We start from the raw sequence: 18,523 nt of genomic DNA, 5'->3' as shown, positions 1-18,523 counted from the left end.
GTAATACGAAAATTATTTTTGCCCTCAATTTTGGCGGCACCCTCAGTTGATCTCACGGCGGTCTTTGGTGCCGCGGCACACCGGTTGACGATCATCATTGAGCCACGAACGATCATCGTTGGCCGATAATCGCACCGAACAAAACGTACCATTAGACAAGATTGGATTTAGGTTTAAAAATTGGAAATAATAAATAGATAAATGAATGAATGGATATAAAGTTGAGTCAGTGTATCTTTTCTCCCCTGTGCAGTCTGTAACTTCCACCCATCACTCCCTCCTATTCCTTTCCCTCCACATCCTACTCCGTTTCCTCCACTCCCTCTCAGTCACTTCATAGATTCTCTTTCGGATGGCAAACACTTGTTTCTCCTCTCACCTCTCTCCCTTCTCTCCTATCTTTTCCTCTATCCTCCCTCCTCTCTCCTCTCCCCGTTCTCTTCTTTCCCTTCTCTCCTTTCCTCTCACCGTCCTCCTATCTCTTCTCCTCTCCCTCCTTCCACCTCTCTCCTCCCTCCTCTTCTCTCATTCTCTCTCTTACTGGGTTAATCTGTAGAAATTAACCTTTAGAAAAACAAGGACAGAGGCGCTGGTGAAATTGGTAAAGAAAAAAGAAAGAAAATATATAAACTTGGTGTGGGGTAGGGAGATACCCTCGGCTGAGTAAGATCGCCTGGTGACGGGAATGGGGGATAAGGATAACGTCATTGTATCCCCCAGCGTGTCGTATAAGGCAATTCAGTGCGGCAGGACGAAGGGACCCCCCACCCCCACTACCAGGGTGACCAGATTTAGCATATTTATACTAATTAGCATATTTTCCCACAAGATGATACTGTATTAATACAAATACTTATAACGGAAACCGAAAGTATTAAGAAAAAAAAAATATTTATCATTATTTTTCCCACTCACCACCCGTTTCTCCCACATAAAAAAAGAAAAAAAAAATGAAATGAAATTTATAAATTAAATAAACAAAAATATGCTTTGATTCGGATGTTCCCCTTATAAGGAGGAGAGCAAGGCCTTTGTCGAAACCTACATTCTTCGGAATTTTGGCCAGGACTGCAGGGGTAAGTGGCAGTCATCGGTGGCCGTGTGGAATCGAGCTCGGGGTCCTTGGTCTGATGAGGTGGAGACTAACCAAGGTGTTGTGACTTCGACATCCTCACTTTCAGGAGTGTCTGAAGAAGGCCTTGTGGGGACCAAGTTGCTTTGATGACGAAGGCGGTCTCCCTCCCTCTCTCTCTCCCTCCCCCCCTCTCTCTCTCTCTCTCTCTCTCTTTCTCTCCTCTCTCTCTCTCCTCTCTCTCTCTCCTCTCTCTCTCTCCTCTCTCTCTCTCCCTCTCTCTCTCTCCTCTCTCTCTCTCTCCCTCTCTCTCTCTTCCCTCTCTCTCTCTCTCTCTCTCTCTCTCTCTCTCTCTCTCTCTCTCTCTCTCTCTCTCTCTCTCTCTCTCTCTCTCTCTCTCTCTCTCTCTCTCTCTCTCTCTCTCTCTCTCTCTCTCTCTCTCTCTCTCTCTCTCTCTCTCTCTCTCTCTCCTCCTCTCTCTTTCGCTACATGTCTTTTTGTGTCCCGTTGAAGGTTTGGAAATGGTTTTATTTTTATTTTTATGTTTTCTTCTTAGGGTGCACAAGGACCAGAAAACCTGCTGACAAAGTATCTCTTCAAGATCAATGTCGAGGGGCAGGGGTGGTGGAGATTGTTGTTATTGTTGTTGTTATTGTTGTTGTTACTGTCTTTTTAGTTGATGTTTTTTTTGCTGTTATTTTTGTTGGAGGTGTCGGAGGCGTTGTTTGTTTGTTTGTTTGTTTGTTTCTGGGCTAAGACTGACTGACTGACACGGGTTGTTGGTTCCAGGGCAGTTGCGGGGCCCTTCAAGCCGGACTTCGATTCGTCCTCCACTCCTCTTCCACCAGGAACAAGTACAAGCCATTCTCCACGTCCATCGCAGCCGGAGGGGGAGAAGGAGGAGAAGGAGAAGGAGGGGAAGGAGACGAAGGCGGAGGAGAGACAGGCGGCGGCGGGGGGTCGCCCCGCTACGTGACCTTGGACGACTGGCGAGACGCAGCCCAGGGCTTTGACCTCGACCAGGCCGCGTACGACCTCCAGGACGCGTCCCTCTCCCTCCTCGGGGTCGCCACGACTCCTGCCCTAAGGTCCAAGTACCGAATGGCTTCCGGGGGCAGTAGCCGGGGCGGAGGCCGGGGTCGATTGGGGTCGTGTAGGTACCGGCGTGGGTCTAAGATCCAGGCCTCCGGCACCCGGGGAGCGGCGACCGGGGAGGAGACCTTGGACGGGACCAGCGTCGGGGGCGGGGGGGACCGCCTGGAAGAGATGGTGGTGATGCACGGGGAGTGTGTGGCCGGGGACTGGCGGTGCAAGCTGTGCGGCCTCCGGTTCCCGAAGCGGTCCAAGCTGGTGCGGCATTTCACCCGCCACACCAACGTGCGCCAGTTTGGCTGTCCGCTCTGCCCCGGGCACTACAAGCGGAAAGATCACTTGAGGCATCACATGAGGACCAAACACCCAATCACTGATATCATGTCGGGAGCAGTCGTCCACTATTCCGGCTAGGTCCTCCTCCTCGACATCTTGCCCCTCTCCTCCTCCAAGCTCTTCCTCCCTATGGAGATCGGTGTCCCCGCCTATAATATGCCCCTTGGGAGTGACTTCAGCATCTATTGAACCTTCTGAAAGGGCGCTTTCTGCGTGCCCACCCACCTCCTTTCCCCCTCAGCCCACCGCCCGCTTCCTGCCGAACGCCTCAGGAGCTGCCTGATGGGGTTCTTGTCGTTGTTTCCTTACGTCTTCGTCCATCCCGATGGCGTGCCCCAGACCTTGCGGGAACTTCTGGGGGATTGGATAGGGAGAAGGTGTTTCGTACGTGGATAGGCCAGGGTCTTGGATCTTTGCATACTGTGTGTTTGTGTTTACATGTTTGTTTGTGTGTTTGTGCGCGCGCACGCGCATTTTACTGTTGGATATTCCATGATGAGGTTTGGTGGCTTTGTTAGAGTTGAGGAGAGGAACGGGTGAGGGAGAGATGGAGGAAAAGGAAAGGAATAAGTTGGTGTTGACATATCCGTGTCATCACTTTTTTTGGTCTCCTATTGTAAACGCTTTGCTCAGTGTTCCCAGTTTCTCAATATTTGGAGACACTGGGATCCTTCATACGTATACGTACAAGATTGTACACACACACACACACACACACACACACACACACACACACACACACACACACACACACACACACACACACACACACACACACACACACACACACACACACACACACACACACACACACACTAACAAAGACCTACCTTGTACTAATGAACAATCATTAATATAGGAAATGAGTTGAATAAACCTTTTGAGATGAGGGTATTCTTATATGTGGTGATTTCAGAAATGTATTTTCGTGACTTGTATAACAGATATGATAAGGCACAAGTACGTGTACACGAACATATACATTTAATGTGTACACTTATATGTACATTTATGAGGGTTTTAATAAGAGCATGAATATGTAGGTTTATATGTATGTTTTTTCATTGCAATACAGAATACACATACAGAACTATGGCTTGAATACGAACTGGTTTAGAGGCAGAGACAGAAGTGGAACACGGACATATACAAGAGGTTCCTGTATACGCACAGACAGATCTATTATGTCCAGACATTCACACAGACTAACGTATTGGGACACAGACATAAAGTCTGGCATGTATACGCAGACATAGACATTAAGATGGCTTATATAGGAATATAGCCTGGCTGTGTACAGACATGAAGGAACAGAGCAGGTAAACTTACGATCCAGTGTAGGAGGTAGCGTCTCTGTAACAGACAGGCGCGAACACGTTGCTGATATGTCTGTAAAAGCCAAAGACAAGTCCGTCTTTTAGAACAGTATTGTCAGTGCAGACATTGTATGTGGACGCGGCTTCAGACACAGGCTTCTGTTTGGGTTCTCGTATATGAGGACTACGATCTAGCCACCCGGATGACGATGCTCAAGACGCTTAAAACTACGTTCTAGACACCCGGAACTGTGCTCTGTCCGCAATATATATATATATATATATATATATATATATATATATATATATATATATATATATATATATATATATATATATATGCTCTAACCTTCCGGAATTACTACTTAGTCTTCCGGAAATGCGCTTCGTTCTTCCGGAACGACGCTCAAGCCTCCCAGAACTATGAGCTAGCCTCCGGAACCACGAACTAGCTTCCCAGAACTACGCTGAAGTCTCCTGGAACTACTCTCCATCCTCCCGGAACTACGAGCTAGACTCCCGGGACTTCGCCTTCCGGATGTATGTCGACCTTGGCCACCTGCGGGATAAGGATAACGTCGTTGTGTCCCCCAGCGTGTCGTATAAGAGCATTCAAAGAAAATTCCGGCTGCCGCGAAATCGATCGAGACGCGCCCGAGAGTGGCAGAGTTCCGGCCTGTTGCTGGAATCAATTTTACTTATATTTCATTATCAAATGGTACTTTCCTTATTATTATTATTGTTGTTTATTTTTTTATTTATCATTTGAACATTTGTAGTATTTTTATTATTCTTGTTTATACTATAATTATTGTTATTATTAATCTATTTTTATTATTACTACTATTTTTGTTAATCTATTGTCATTATTATTATTTTGTTATTATTTGTTATCATTATTATTTTGTTTTCTTCCTCAGTGACGATGTTTTTTTCCAACCATTTTCTTTGCGCCATTAGAAGACTCGAACGAAAGGGTCATTTTATGCCTTTCACCAAAGTTGTTTATATGATTCTCACGTCCCGAATACGTAAGAGGAAATTGATGGCCTCAGTCTAATTTATCAGTGCAATAGATCTTCTCTAAGTATTTATTGAACTAATCTTAGTTGGGGTAAAGTTAGATTTATTTCTATAAAGATTTAGTACTTTTATATATTTATTTTATTTGCTCATTTATTTTTTGTTTATTTTTAATTTTATTTTTATTCATTTATTTCATTGTGGATCACCTATGGGATAGATTTTGTTTTCTAGGCACCTAAATAGCGCCTCGATTCTGAGTAGCCACTTGTCCTGGCCGTCACAACACTTTGGGCAAAGGTGACTATGTAGCAGCCAAGAACCTAATCATGGCTGAAGTTCCTTCCTTTAGTTTATTTATAGATGTATTCATTTTATTATTTTTGTATTTTGTTTGAATTATATTGTATTTTTTTATTTACATATATTTTTTCACAAGCTCGTGGTTGCCATTGATAACTTTTTCATTTAATAAAAATATATTATTATTTTAATATGTAATTATATCACAATGGCAATAAAGCCTAATTCCATAAGAACTATTAGGGAGAAACTGAACCTTATTGCTTCGACATTCCTTTGTTCTTGATGGTGTAATTCTTAGGAGAAATATCACCACATTTCATAATATTCTCAAACCCGGACCAAGGTAAAATAATTGCCAATCGAAAAATAAGAGTATTTTCCAAAACAGGGAAAGTTATTTTTAACGAATTTTACTTGTTTTTATATTATATCTAAAGATTTCCTATGATTCTCCAATGAGGTGTTTGATTTTTGTGTGTAGGCGTTTTGGCGCCAAAATAAGGTGTATAGGTTGACTGCACTGTTGATAACTTTGGGTCAACTTTTTTTGTGACCGTGTATAATAACAACATAAACTAACTGTTCGTTGTTTGAAAAAAAAATCATGTACCGTCATAACACCGTGTTAAACTCGTCCATATAGCACATCACGCCCCCCCCCTTTACAGCACACCTGTGTCGGCTTAAATCTTGTTGATATTGTGTGTTGTGTATTTGAAAAAAAAGCCGTTACGACAACAAGGTCACCATTATGACGTCATGTCGTCGGCGAGCAGTACAGGATCTGCGTCGTTCGTATTTGTGTACACATTTATGTACATCAAGATTCTGCTTATATACTGTGTACACATAAGGAAAACACACACACAGACACACACACACACACACACACACACACACACACACACACACACACACACACACACACACAGTATATACAGCAGTGAGGTATCGACAATAATCTGCACTATTTTATTGTACAAATGACAAGGTTTTGTCCCTCCATACCCGTCCTATAGCCTCTTTTCCTCACTTCGATTATTTTATCATAACTCTTCTTGTCTTCTATGACACCCTATTCCCGTTTTCTATGTATACCTCTACCCGTTTTCTATGTATACCTGAACCCGTTTTCTATGTATGCCTCTACTCGTTTTCTATATATAGCTGTACCCGTTTTCTATATACTCCTGGATTCTCTATTTCCCCGCTTTGTTCCTCATCTCCCTTCGCGCCGTCTCCTCCTCCTCCACCTCTTCTCCCTCCTCCACTCCTGATCCTTTCCTTCCACCTCCATTCCTCCTCCTCCCCCTCCTCCACTCCACCCGATCCTGTTCCTCTTCTTCCTCCTCCATCTCCTCCTCCTACTTCTCCGCTTTCTCCTCCTCCACCACCTCCTCCTCCTCCTCCTGTTTCTATTCCTGCTTCTCCTCATACTCTTTCTCTTCCTCCTCCTCCTCCTCCCTCTCTTTTTCGTACTCCAATTCCTCTCTTGCTCTTCTCTCCTCTTCCTTTCCTCCCCCTCTACCTATCTTCCCACTCTTCCTCCTCTTGTCTCTCATCCTTCTCATTCTTCCTCATTTTCGTCTTTGTACTCCTTTCATTCTCTTCGTCTCTTCTTCCTGCTCCTCATCTTGTATTTGTCTTGCCGTCACCCCCCCCCCGCTGTTTAGGTCTGTCACCCACCATTGCCCCACACCCCCATTGCCCCCATCCCCCCCATTGCTCCCATCCCCCCCATTGCCCCATTCCCCCTTTTGCTCACCATGGAATCGTCGTTTAATCGTGTTATGTGTCGCTGTCGATTTTTTCTTTTTTTTTCTTTTTTTCTTTTTTTTCTCTCGAAACTTCTAGAGCCGTTTTGGAATGTCATATATATATTATTTTTAAAAACGATTCTTCTCCTCGGCTTATGCGTGGATTTTTTTTATGTAACGGAAGATCAGGGTAGTAGCCAATGACAATATTATATAGAAATTATATATTTGCCAATGTGAATACACGAATGGTTGTGTACGTGCGTGTTCGTTCGTGTGTGTGTTCATGTGCGTACGTGTGTAAGTTTATGCGTGCGCGTACATGTGTATGTATGGCTACCCCCACCATCCTTAATTTTGATTTTGGTTGGGGGGTGGGGAAGTGAACGAGTGATAGTAAAAATTATTTTATATTTTTTGTTCTTAAGGTCCAATAATTCAATTACAATTAATAATGATAATTAACAATAATAATGATAAGTGGACGGGCAAACTACCTCAGTGACTTGTTTTCTCGTCCGAGTTTTTTATTTATATTGATTATTATCATTATTAATAATTATTACTATTATTATTATTATTATTATTATTATCATTATTATTATCATTATTATTATTAATTATTTTGAGGACCCAATATGTGTGATATATGTATTCTCGAAAAAAAAAAGCCTCCCTCCCTTAAAGTCAATAAAGATATTTGTACCAATGTTGTTTTGTTTTGTTTACATTCCTCGTGGGCTCGGATTCTGTCGGCTTCATTTGGGTCGTTTCGGCCCCACCGAGTGTTGGACGACACTAGATCATGCTAAGCGTCACTTGAAATAGTGAATAGAATATATATATATATATATATATATATATATATATATATATATATATTTTTAAAGGAAGAACGATATACTATGTGTACATCCATATGTGTATGTATGTGTTTGTACGTATGCTTAAGCTATGCACAAGCACCGACAGGAAGTCCCAAGTGGGTTGCAGAATCTTAATATAAAAATAATGAATACAATGACAAAAAGCATAACAAACGTAAATAGATAAATTGATAGAATAATCGTTACCGATGGAGTGCCACAGAATTGAAATTGACTAGCAACGAAGGGGAAGAGGGGAGGTGTAGAGGAAGGAGTGAGTGGGAGGGAGAGAGGCAATATAGGATTACTTTCCATTTTCTTTAAGAACGCCAGGAGGGGAGTTGTCACTTCGTGCGAAGTCGAGAGTCCTCAGGTCAGCGAATTGAAGAAATGAGGTCTTCTCAGGTCAACTGAGGTCACTTGGGAGGAGTCATCTGCTGTACATTTGAGGAGACAATTCCTGACGGGACCTCCTCCTCCACCCCCTCCTCCTCTTTTTCTTCATTTACTCCAGTATCTTTCTCTTTCTTCCACCCGTCCTCCTCATCTTATTTTCTGGCAATTCCTTCAGTCCCTTCTCTTCCTAGGACTCCTCCCCTGTCCTCTTCTTACTCTTATTTCTGCCATTTACCTCAACCCCTCTTCTTCCTCCCCGTCCTCCTCCTCCTCGTCCTCTGCCTCTTCCAGCTCTTCCTCCTCTTCCTCCTTTTACACTTCTAACTCTTCGTAAGCCTCCTCAACCTTTTGGATTTTCCTACTCCAACATTTCCTCTCCTCCTCCTCCTTCTCCTCCTCCTCCTCCTCCTTCTCCTCCGCCTCCTCTTCCAGTTCCTCTTCCTCCTTATCTTCGTTCTCTTTGTCGTTTTTCCCCACATTCTCTTCCTCTTCCTCCTTATCTTCGTTCTCTTTGTCGTTCTTCCCCACATTCTCTTCCTCTTCCTCCTCCTCCTCCACCTTCTTCCCTTCCCCCGCGACCTTCTCCTTCTCCTCCTCTTCGTCCTCTTCCACCTCCTCTCCTTTCTTCTCCAGCTCCTCCCCTTCCTACTCCTCCTCCTTCTCCTCGTCCCTCTCAGCAGAAATCAGTTGCGCCTACGCACCAGGGCTCTGAATCAGGTACAACGGTTCCTTCAGCACAGACTGGAGGCAGAGGTGTCAGAGAGGGCGAGGTGGTACAGGGCAGTCACAGACTATGAGCCCCTTGTACTTCCTCGCTCCACACCTAGAAAAGTGGAAACTCTGCTCTTCCGTCTGCGACTGGAGGACCGTTGTTTCTGGGAAATAAAGACTAACTCCACTCCTGAAGAAAGAAGATGCAGCCACCCCGAAGCCACCCTGAACCACTACCTCAAGCATTGCCCCGCAACTGCTTTTCTGAGGAGAGGGCCTCCGACAACATCTGAGGGTCTTGTGCGTCGCCTATGCCGCCACCTTAGCGATTACGAACTGCGTCGGCTGGTGGAGTGTCAGCCCCCCCTCTAGAATTATAAATTGCATTATACATGTCAGGAAGGGTGACTGGATGTGCATACATATTTCACATAGGTATGCACATCCAACAAATGTGTGAGTGGGCGTGGCCAAAATCACCCCCCCCCTTCTCTCTTTAAATTATTCAATTGATAAAACTCACTGTTTTCCGTAAATACTGTTACATCCATGTAGGGTGCGTTCACTGAGATGTGCATACGTACTTCATGTACGTATGCACATCTTGTGAATGTATGAGTGTGTGTGGTTGGGCCCACACACACTCATAAGTCAAATCACCCACCAAACGGGCTCAAACCAAAGCCCGTGGGAGCTTCACTCCCAAATTATACACACACACACTCCTTCTCCTCCTTCACCTCCCTCTCCACCTCCTCCTACTCCTCCCCTTCCTCCTCGACCTCCTCGTCCTCCTCCCCTTCCTCCTCGACCTCCTCGTCCTCCTCCCCTTCCTCCTCGACCTCCTCGTCCTCCTCCCCTTCCTCCTCCACCTCCTCTACTTTCACGTCTTCTTCCTCTTCCCCTTCTTCCTCCTCCTCCTCCTCCTCTTTGTTAGGTGTCCGGACAGCGTCACACCGTGTTTGTGTTCCGGTTTGGCCTTGATCCTTCCATTAGCGTCCGGGAGCGAGGCCGGGGTTCGGCGTCCCGGTCGGATCCCGACGGAGTCGTCTCCCCCCCCCCACCCCTCCGTCCTTGGGTGGGCCCTCGTGGCGAGGCCCTTGAAAAGACTCTCAAACCTAAGATTTTGTTCCAAATGTCGTCAGGTGATTTTATTAATTTGGGGGACTCGCTTTGGGGAGCAATCGTTTGGAACACTCCTTCAGATCGGGGACCATCGCTTTGAATTTCGTGTTCTTAAAATCATCTTGGAAATATTTGGGTAATTAATATTTTGACGTTTTGATGGGTGTTCTCTTAATAAAATCACCCGGCAACAGATAGAATAAGAACCAATAAACTTTTCCCCTACAGTTGAATGAATATATATAGAAGTAACAAAAATAGTATATATAAATGAAGCTTAGCGCTCATTTATAGACAATACACGCATAAGTCTACGCTCTAGAGTCGCCCTATTTAAATGAACACTGGCCAACGTTGATGTATGTTAATTGTGTTGTGTTTTGTGTGTTTGCAGTGTTTTATATATGTAGGCATATATATATTATATATATATATATATATATATAATGTATATGTGCGCGCGTCTGTACATACGCAAGCTATGACATCGCAATTAACTCGTAACATTTTAAAGAGACGGTGATAATGACGATAACAGTACTGAAAACGCAGGTGATGTAAAATATAGCGTGTTAACACTGGTATTATTGATGGCGTTGTGAAAGCACCAGCGATGGAAGTGAGCAAAAAAAAATGGTGGGGGAGACAGTGAGGGGAGATGGACAAACACCAGAGTCCCCCAACAGGGAATAACAAGGTCGTAATTCAAACTTATTCCCTCCCAACTCTTCCTCCTCTTCACTTTTTTTTTCGTATTGACGATTGTGCTTGCGTTTCCTCTAATTTTCGCAGTGTCTTAAGGATGAGCTTAAATTTTTCGTTGCATGCACGTCTCATGTGTTTCGATATCTTTGTATGTGACGTATTTATTTATTCATTTATTTGTTTATTTACTCATAATTTGATTGTGTGTGTATCTGTGCGTCTATGTATGTGTATACTAATGTGCTTACGTGTATGTGTTCATATGTGCATGCATGTGCGTAGGTGCATATGTGTATGTGTGTGCGCACGTGTGTGTAGGTGCTTGTGCACATGTACGTACAATCAGCGCGGATCGTATTGCATACTCGGGAAATGTACGCGAAATTTTTCGATCAAATTATTTTAAAAATTACAAAGAATAATTAAACACTTAGGCCGTCAATGCTACTTCCCCCTGATGACCTTTTGGAGTCTCTTGGGGACAGAATCGGCCAAATTCTGACAGTGGGAAGTAGGAATTTCCTCACACACCTTCTGGATGGCTATCACAAGTTTGGCAATTGTAGACGTATCCTCCTGACGAAAGCGCGCCTTCATGATGCCCCATAAGTTTTCTGTGGGGGGGGGGGGATATCGGGTGACTGACCAGGCCAATCGTAGTTGACCTCACTATCACTGAGCTACTTTTTGGCCGCCCTTGAGGTGTGGCAAGGGGCGCCGTCCTACTGAAGATTTCACACCCTAAATTATCCTGCAGAAGGTTAATATAACGCTCGGAGTTGACAGTATGGCGCTTAGGGAGCATTACAAGGTTCCCCAAACCACCTTACCCAAGGGCGTCCCACACCATGAGATAGGACGGGTGCTTAACGCTCATCACCGTCAAGCGTGGGTCACACGTTGACGCGGTAGGAGACTTCCACCCTTTCGTTTACTTGCTCTCACTTATAAAAAAGCTCGCTTCGTCGGTCCAAAGGACCTTACGCCACTGAGCAAGATCCCAGTCTTTATGATCCTTGGCAAATTGGAAACGGCGCGCCTTTGTTTCTCAGTGACGAGGGGCTTCACACGTGCTTTCACTTTCGTGTAATTTAACCACTTCTGAATATTTTCCTGAATTGTCCTGATGGGAACGTCACCGAGAAGCTTAGGATTCTTTTACTTCAATTCGTTTGCAGTTGTAGAAGGGCATTCTACAAGCCTTGACGCCTTCGGGGAAATATTCAGGGCCTTGCTTCCGGCATGTTTATGGAGGGACACTGTATCAACCCCTCCACCCGCGCGCCATATTGTTAGGAGTCGGTAGCTCAATCACTTTCACAATGTTATCATGCGCCGTGCGATTTCTAGGCATCACGCAAGGGGCAGGACACACCCCAAAAATCATTGAACACCTTGAGGAAAAACAAAGAAACTCGGTGACAAAGAAAAAAAAAAAAAAAAACGTTTCCACTGTAGGACAGTCACACGCTGACCGGCTTTGTCTCACGTGGCTATTGTGTAGTTGGGTGGCTGAAGGTTGCCAGTTAGCCATTTTCTCCCGCGCGGTTTTTTGTGAATGAGATATCACACGGGTCCCAAAAACGCGGACTGTTATGCATACTCGAAAAGTTTGCAGAACGGTCAGCGCTAACTGTATATATATATAAATATATATATATATATATAATATATATATATGTGTGTGTGTGTGTGTGTGTGGGCGCGCGCGCATTTGTGTAAGTTTCCGCCTATTATGCAATTTTGAACAAACGCTTATTTGATTACTTCTCCAATACACGGGAGAGAGAGAGAAACTGCAGGTAAGAGAAAGAGAGAGTAAGGAGCTGTACAAAACGAACGAAAGAGAGTTGAAAAGAGAGGGAAAATGAGAGAACGAAGCCGAGAGAAAGAGAGAGAGAGATGGATTTCTCTTTTTGTTTTATTTGAAGTTTAATGTTGAACTCTTGATGATGACTTCGGATTGATGCTCGTGACGAAACTCCACCACCTCGTCCTCCTCTTTCTCCTCTTCCTCCTCTTTCTCCTTCCCCTCCTCATATTCCTCCTTCTCCTCCTCCTCCTTCTCCTGTTTCTCCTCTTCCTCCTCCTCTTCCTCGTTCCCCTCCTCATATACCTCCTTCTTCTCGTCCCCTTCCTCCTCCTCCTCCTCCTCCTCCTCACCTTCCCCTATTCCTCCTCCTGCATCCCCTTCTCCCTTCTCCAAACTCCAAATTTGAAACAATCACTCCAGTTTTATTGTTGTAGTAGTTGTAGTTCCCGTAGCTGTTGTAGTGGCAGCTGCTGTGGTGTAACACCTGCAAGATGCCACGGAAATGAATAGAATCGACTGACGGGAGCATGAACAAAATGTAAAGTACCACCCAGTACGGCAGGGGAGGGGTGTAAATGGGGGAGGTGAGGTGGGACGGTGTGTATCCTACCCGCTCACCCCCTAGGAAGTAATTAACATAGCGTGTGGTAAGTATACCCTATACAATAACAAATACCATCGTAATATACAATACATACATACATATACTGTGTATATACATATATATTATATATATATATATATATATGTATGTATAAATATATATATTGACTATATTATGACAAATAAGATTGAAGGTGAAAGAAGTAGACGAGGAGAAATGTGAGAATTTTAGGCCTTAACGTTTCGACCCGCAGGGTCTTGATCACAACATTGTGATCAAGACACTGCGGGTCGAAACGTTAAGGCGTAAAATTCTCACATTTCTCCTCGTCTACTTCTTTCACCTTCAATCTTATATATATATATATATATATATATATATATATATATTTTTTTTTTCTATGGAAACTCATCCCCTTCAGCACAGCAGCACCATAACCTATAGTCTATTCAGTGCTGCGGCAAACGATTGTATTACCCATTCGAGGTGCTGGACTCTACACTGAATGACCCCCTAGCTGATCGCGACCCTGTTCGAGGCGGGTTCCAACCGTCATATAAAATAGAATCACCTAACGTCACGTCGGACAAAGTGGCTAAGCTGTATCACTGAGTTCAAGGGGTCACTGGGCTGGAAATCTGTCCCAACAGTCGTAGGAAAAATAGCTAAGTGTGATACACGCCTCAAGCCTCGAACCAGTTTTGTGTCGTGTTGGAAAACATCCGTTTCTGTTGTTTTACTCCTCTCCTTCTCTCCCCTCCCTTCCCTCCCTCTCCAACCCCCTCCCCCCGTTACCCTTCCTTCCCATTCCTCCTCATCCTTTCTCACTCCTCCCCTTCCCTGGTTTCCTCGTCCCCTTCTTCCTCCATTTCCATCCTCTCCCCCCTCCTATCCTCTCCCCATTCCCGTCCTTTCTCCCCTGCTCCCCATGTTCCTTCCCCATTAGGCCTATGCTCTGCTGGTATTGTTGACCTCATAAATGGGGCAAAAGTAATCATAGTGTTCAACATTTTGAACATTCATATGTTCAACAACCTTCATTGCGCAGGGCGCGAGAGAATTCATGGTCTGGATAAACGGGGTTTTGTGATTGTTAAAATTAAATTAGTCCGGATAAAGGGGTATAATTTTGACGGTTATGAATTATTCCGGATAGGGTTTGTTTTGGACGGGTAAAAGTAAATTAGTCCGGATAAACGGGTTTTTTGGAAAGTTTAAAACTAATTTAGTCCTGATAAACGGAGGCTTGCAACGATTAAATATAATTTAGTCTGGATTAACGGGGGATTTGTGACGGTTAAGACTAAATAAGTCCGGATAAACGATGGTTTTTGCTATGACGAAACGAAATTAACTTTACCTTTGTTTCTCTCTCTCTCCCTCCAGGACGCTGCGACGGGCAAGACGGAGGAGACCTGGATCGAGGAGGTCCTGACATCGGCGTTGCCTCCATCAGCGCTCGCCCCGCACGACTTCCCGCCCCTCCCCGCCCACCTCCTGGATGACTCCCACATCCCCCTCCTCCACCCACCTCCTCCTCCAGCCCTGACCACGGCCCCAACTGCGACCACCGCAGCCTCGGCCACTCACGGCCGGAGGATGGGCATGGGGCGAGGGGGAATGGGTAGGCCCTCTGGGCTCGCCCTCCAAAGGGCAGGACGCCCCCCGACGCAGACCGCAACTGTGTGTCCGGAGTGCGGTCGCGTCTTCCAGGACGCTTACAAACTGAAGAGGCATCGGGTGATTCACACCGGTGCCCGGAACTTCGAGTGTCCAGCGTGCCCCTTCAGGTGCAACCGGCGGGACAACCTCATGGGGCACATCAAGAAACAGCACGCGCCCAACCCATAGCGCCCGCCCCATCGCCCGTCCGCGCGTCCGCGTCTACGCCCCCAGCAGGAGTCCTTGCGCCACCTACTGCCACAGACGTCATCACCCTCGACGTCACCGTCACGACCCAACCTCCCGCCTCACCTGGCACTTCGGCGGGCGCCCACGGGAGGAGTGCCACGCCCTTTCTTGCGTCCATTGGCACACCCGTCACCTCAACCCATCCCTCTGGCGGTAAGAACCCCCTCGAGGGCGCTGCCTCCCCTTGTGCCTCGCCCGCCTTACCCGCCAAGACCCTCCGCTCGAACGGCGCCTTCGTCAGCGACTTCGTCGGCAGCGCGCACGTAACAAGGTGTCACCCGTTCATAGCTCACCCATCGCGTCACCCCATCGCTGGTCCCCCCCATCATCACCGTCATCCCCATTCATTTCAGTGGTCTTTCATCTCCATTGTATTTATACGTGTGTGTTGTACCTCCCCCTCCATGAGACGCCCCCATCGTCCCCTATCTCCCATTGTTGATACAGTGATGGGGTACCCAACGTACCCAGAACGTGTGTCGCATAGATCATGCTTATGACACACGGCTCATCTTGCATGTGATACAATATACCCGTGTTATGACACGACTAAACGTGTCAGATGACACAGCACCCACCGAAGTGATGCGAGACGTAACCCGATCATGACACGTGACACGAACGACGCATGACACGTGACGCCATGACATGGCACGCGACGCATGTGACACGCGACGCGTATGCCACGTGACAAACCACGGCCGGTTCATGACACGTGGGATGTAACATATCACCACCGGCAAACGAACGTGTCAAATCTGACACACATGACACAAACATATCCTTTGCCTTATCCATAAGATCGAATCATTCTACCCATTGTACCCATTATACCCATGAAACCTTGCAGAACCATATACCCATTGTACTTGGCATATACCAATCATAACCCTCATATTACTCATCATACCTCATATATTGTACCAAACTCACCAATCATACCCAACTCATATCCAGTCAGTGTACCCATCGTACCATCATACCTACCAATGGTTGGTATCTATCATTCCCAGATTATGAGTCGTAATCATGCCAATTTCATGAACTGTACTCATCGTACTCAGCACAATATCGTAATTGTACTCAAATCACGCCATCATACCCAAGCCTTCGTACGGAGAGCACAACTAGGATAGAAGCGCTGGTAAAGTGCAGTACATAACATACTTATACGTTGTACATCATACCCATTGTACTACTCATTTTACCCATCGTACTGAAACTCATACTCAACCCACTCATCGTACCTTGTCATATCATACTCATTGCTCAAAACTAGGTTATTCATTATGCTCATCTGGACACTTATCACTTTACCCATCAAATTCCATTGTACCCATTGTACTCATCATACACGTAATCATCGTGCTCCATTTATACATGCCTATCATATCCACTCCATACTCAACAACTGTACCATAGTCATAGATCATACTTGACTCACCCATCATACCCATTATACTCATCGTACTCATACCCGTTGTGCCCATCGAACCTAATTTGTTTACCATACCCAACCCAAAATTTCCAATTGTTCCAAACTCATGGACCATTTTCGCCTCATCGTACCTATTGTACCCGTTGTAGTCACTATACCCGTTTTATACATTCCTATCATACCCAGTCCATATTCACCAATCATACTAAAATCATGGACCATTTTCATCTCACCGATCATACCCATCATACCTATCTTCAGTCGTACCATACTTATGAAAAATATCATGTCTCACCCATAGGATCGTACCGTCATTACACCCATTGTACCCATCGTACTCATACCCAATTTATACATGCCTATCATACCCAGCCCATACTCATCATACTCATGAAAAAATCATGTCTCACCCATCATATCCATCGTACCCATTGCACCCATCGTACTCATACCCGATTTGTAAATGCATATCATACCCAGCCCATACTCATGAGTCGTACCATACTTATGAAAAAACAATGTCTCACCTATCATACCTATCGTACCCATTGTACTAATACCCGATTTATACAAGCCCATCATTTTCACCAAATACTCATCAATCGTACCATATTTACGAAAAATAATGTCTCACCCATCATACCGTCATCGTACCCATCATACCCATTGTACTCATCGTATTCATACCCGATTTGTAAATGCATATCATACCCACCCATAATGATCGATGGTATCATACTTATGAAAAAATATTCACATCCATCATACCGCCATCATGCCCATCGTACCAATCGTACCCATCCCCTGTGCATCGCTCAAACCTGCGGCCCCATAGGCAACAAGGGACCAACGCTCACAACCTACAACCCCGCAACCTCACAACCTACAACCCCTACCCACAGTCCCACCCACCCCCCTTCCGGGAGAATTATACAAAGTACCATGGTACCTGTGATCCCAGTTAACAACCAATTAACAACCACAACCATAACCCGAGTAGTTGCAACCTCCGCCTCGAATCCATAACCCCGTATTCATACATCACAACCCAGAATGGTGATAATAACAACCCTACCTTCGCTCACAACTTCCCTACAACATGTTTGCAACTCACGAAGGTTGTAAATCTGCAATACGCCCTTGGGCGCAACCTCAAGGGCTATAACCTCAAGCTCAGAAGGATTACAACAGCTCAGCCACAACAGTGATTACAAGCCCACAACCATGCAGTTGTAACAACCTCACACATGTCGTAATTTTTGTGTCCCATAGCGCTTGTTAGTTACGAACCAAATACAAAAAACCGTTGATGACCGTTAACAACCGTTAATTTTTTTTTCTTTTGAATACAAATCTTGCCAGACCAAACCAAACTTCTCTGTCAAGGATTCTAGACTGTCAGATGGCCATGACAGGTTGTGAGAAGCGACGTGTAGCACCTCTTCAATCCCGTGGTCCCGCCTTTATCTGAACAAAATCACCTGACGCCATCTAAGGCGTTGATGTGTCGAAGAAGTTTAAGAATTTGAATTCTGTAACCTTGGAATCGTGTGCTCAATACTTTACAGCCCTCTGCCGATATATAGAATAATGACTTTGAAGTATGTCAGTTAACGAAAGGGGCTAATTGATGAGGCTTCTTTAAGCCATTAAACTCTGATGACAAGATGTCTTGTCATTTGGTCAAATAAAACAAAAAATCATAATAAAACAACAAAATGTTTGATGATCAAACAGCACCAGAAAAAGATGACGTCATCAGTCCTCCTCCTCGAGGAGGACTGATGACGTCATATTTTTCTGGTGCTGTTTGATCATCAAACATTTTGTTGTTTTATTATGATTTTTTGTTTTATTTGACCAAATGACAAGACATCTTGTCATCGAAGTTGAATGGGTTGATAACCAGTTGGCCCGGGCTACGTAAACTGGGTGCGCCCGAGACCAGTCAACAGTTAATCCAGTTTACCTGTAAACAAACGTAGGAGGCTCACCATAATAAAATGAATAAAGGCTGCCACAATGAAAAAAAATATCAAGGTTTGTTTAGTG

At 45.0% G+C, this 18,523-nt stretch overlaps 1 protein-coding gene across 8 annotated transcripts in view; it reads left to right on the top strand.

The window, feature by feature from the left end:
* Positions 1-18,154, top strand: part of LOC143035073 (uncharacterized) — a 132,550-nt gene extending 114,396 nt beyond the window's left edge. For 7 of the 8 annotated variants that reach the window (XM_076201783.1, XM_076201701.1, XM_076202027.1 and 4 more), the window contains exon 5: positions 1,862-3,305. In XM_076201783.1, the coding sequence (XP_076057898.1) occupies positions 1,862-2,578 (717 nt within the window). In that variant the 3' untranslated portion in view covers positions 2,579-3,305. Of the gene's footprint in view, positions 1-1,861; positions 3,306-14,508 lie in introns of those variants that run through there. The other variant, XM_076202292.1, reaches the window with a different exon arrangement.
* Positions 18,155-18,523: the final 369 nt, after the last annotated feature.

This window comes from Oratosquilla oratoria, chromosome 1 (assembly GCF_046742065.1).
Source record: "Oratosquilla oratoria isolate Oo_2021 chromosome 1, ASM4674206v1, whole genome shotgun sequence".
Classification (NCBI taxonomy): Eukaryota; Metazoa; Arthropoda; class Malacostraca; order Stomatopoda; family Squillidae; genus Oratosquilla; species Oratosquilla oratoria.
The sequence above is the reverse complement of the archived record's forward strand: the minus strand, read 5'-3'. Positions and strand labels throughout refer to the sequence as shown.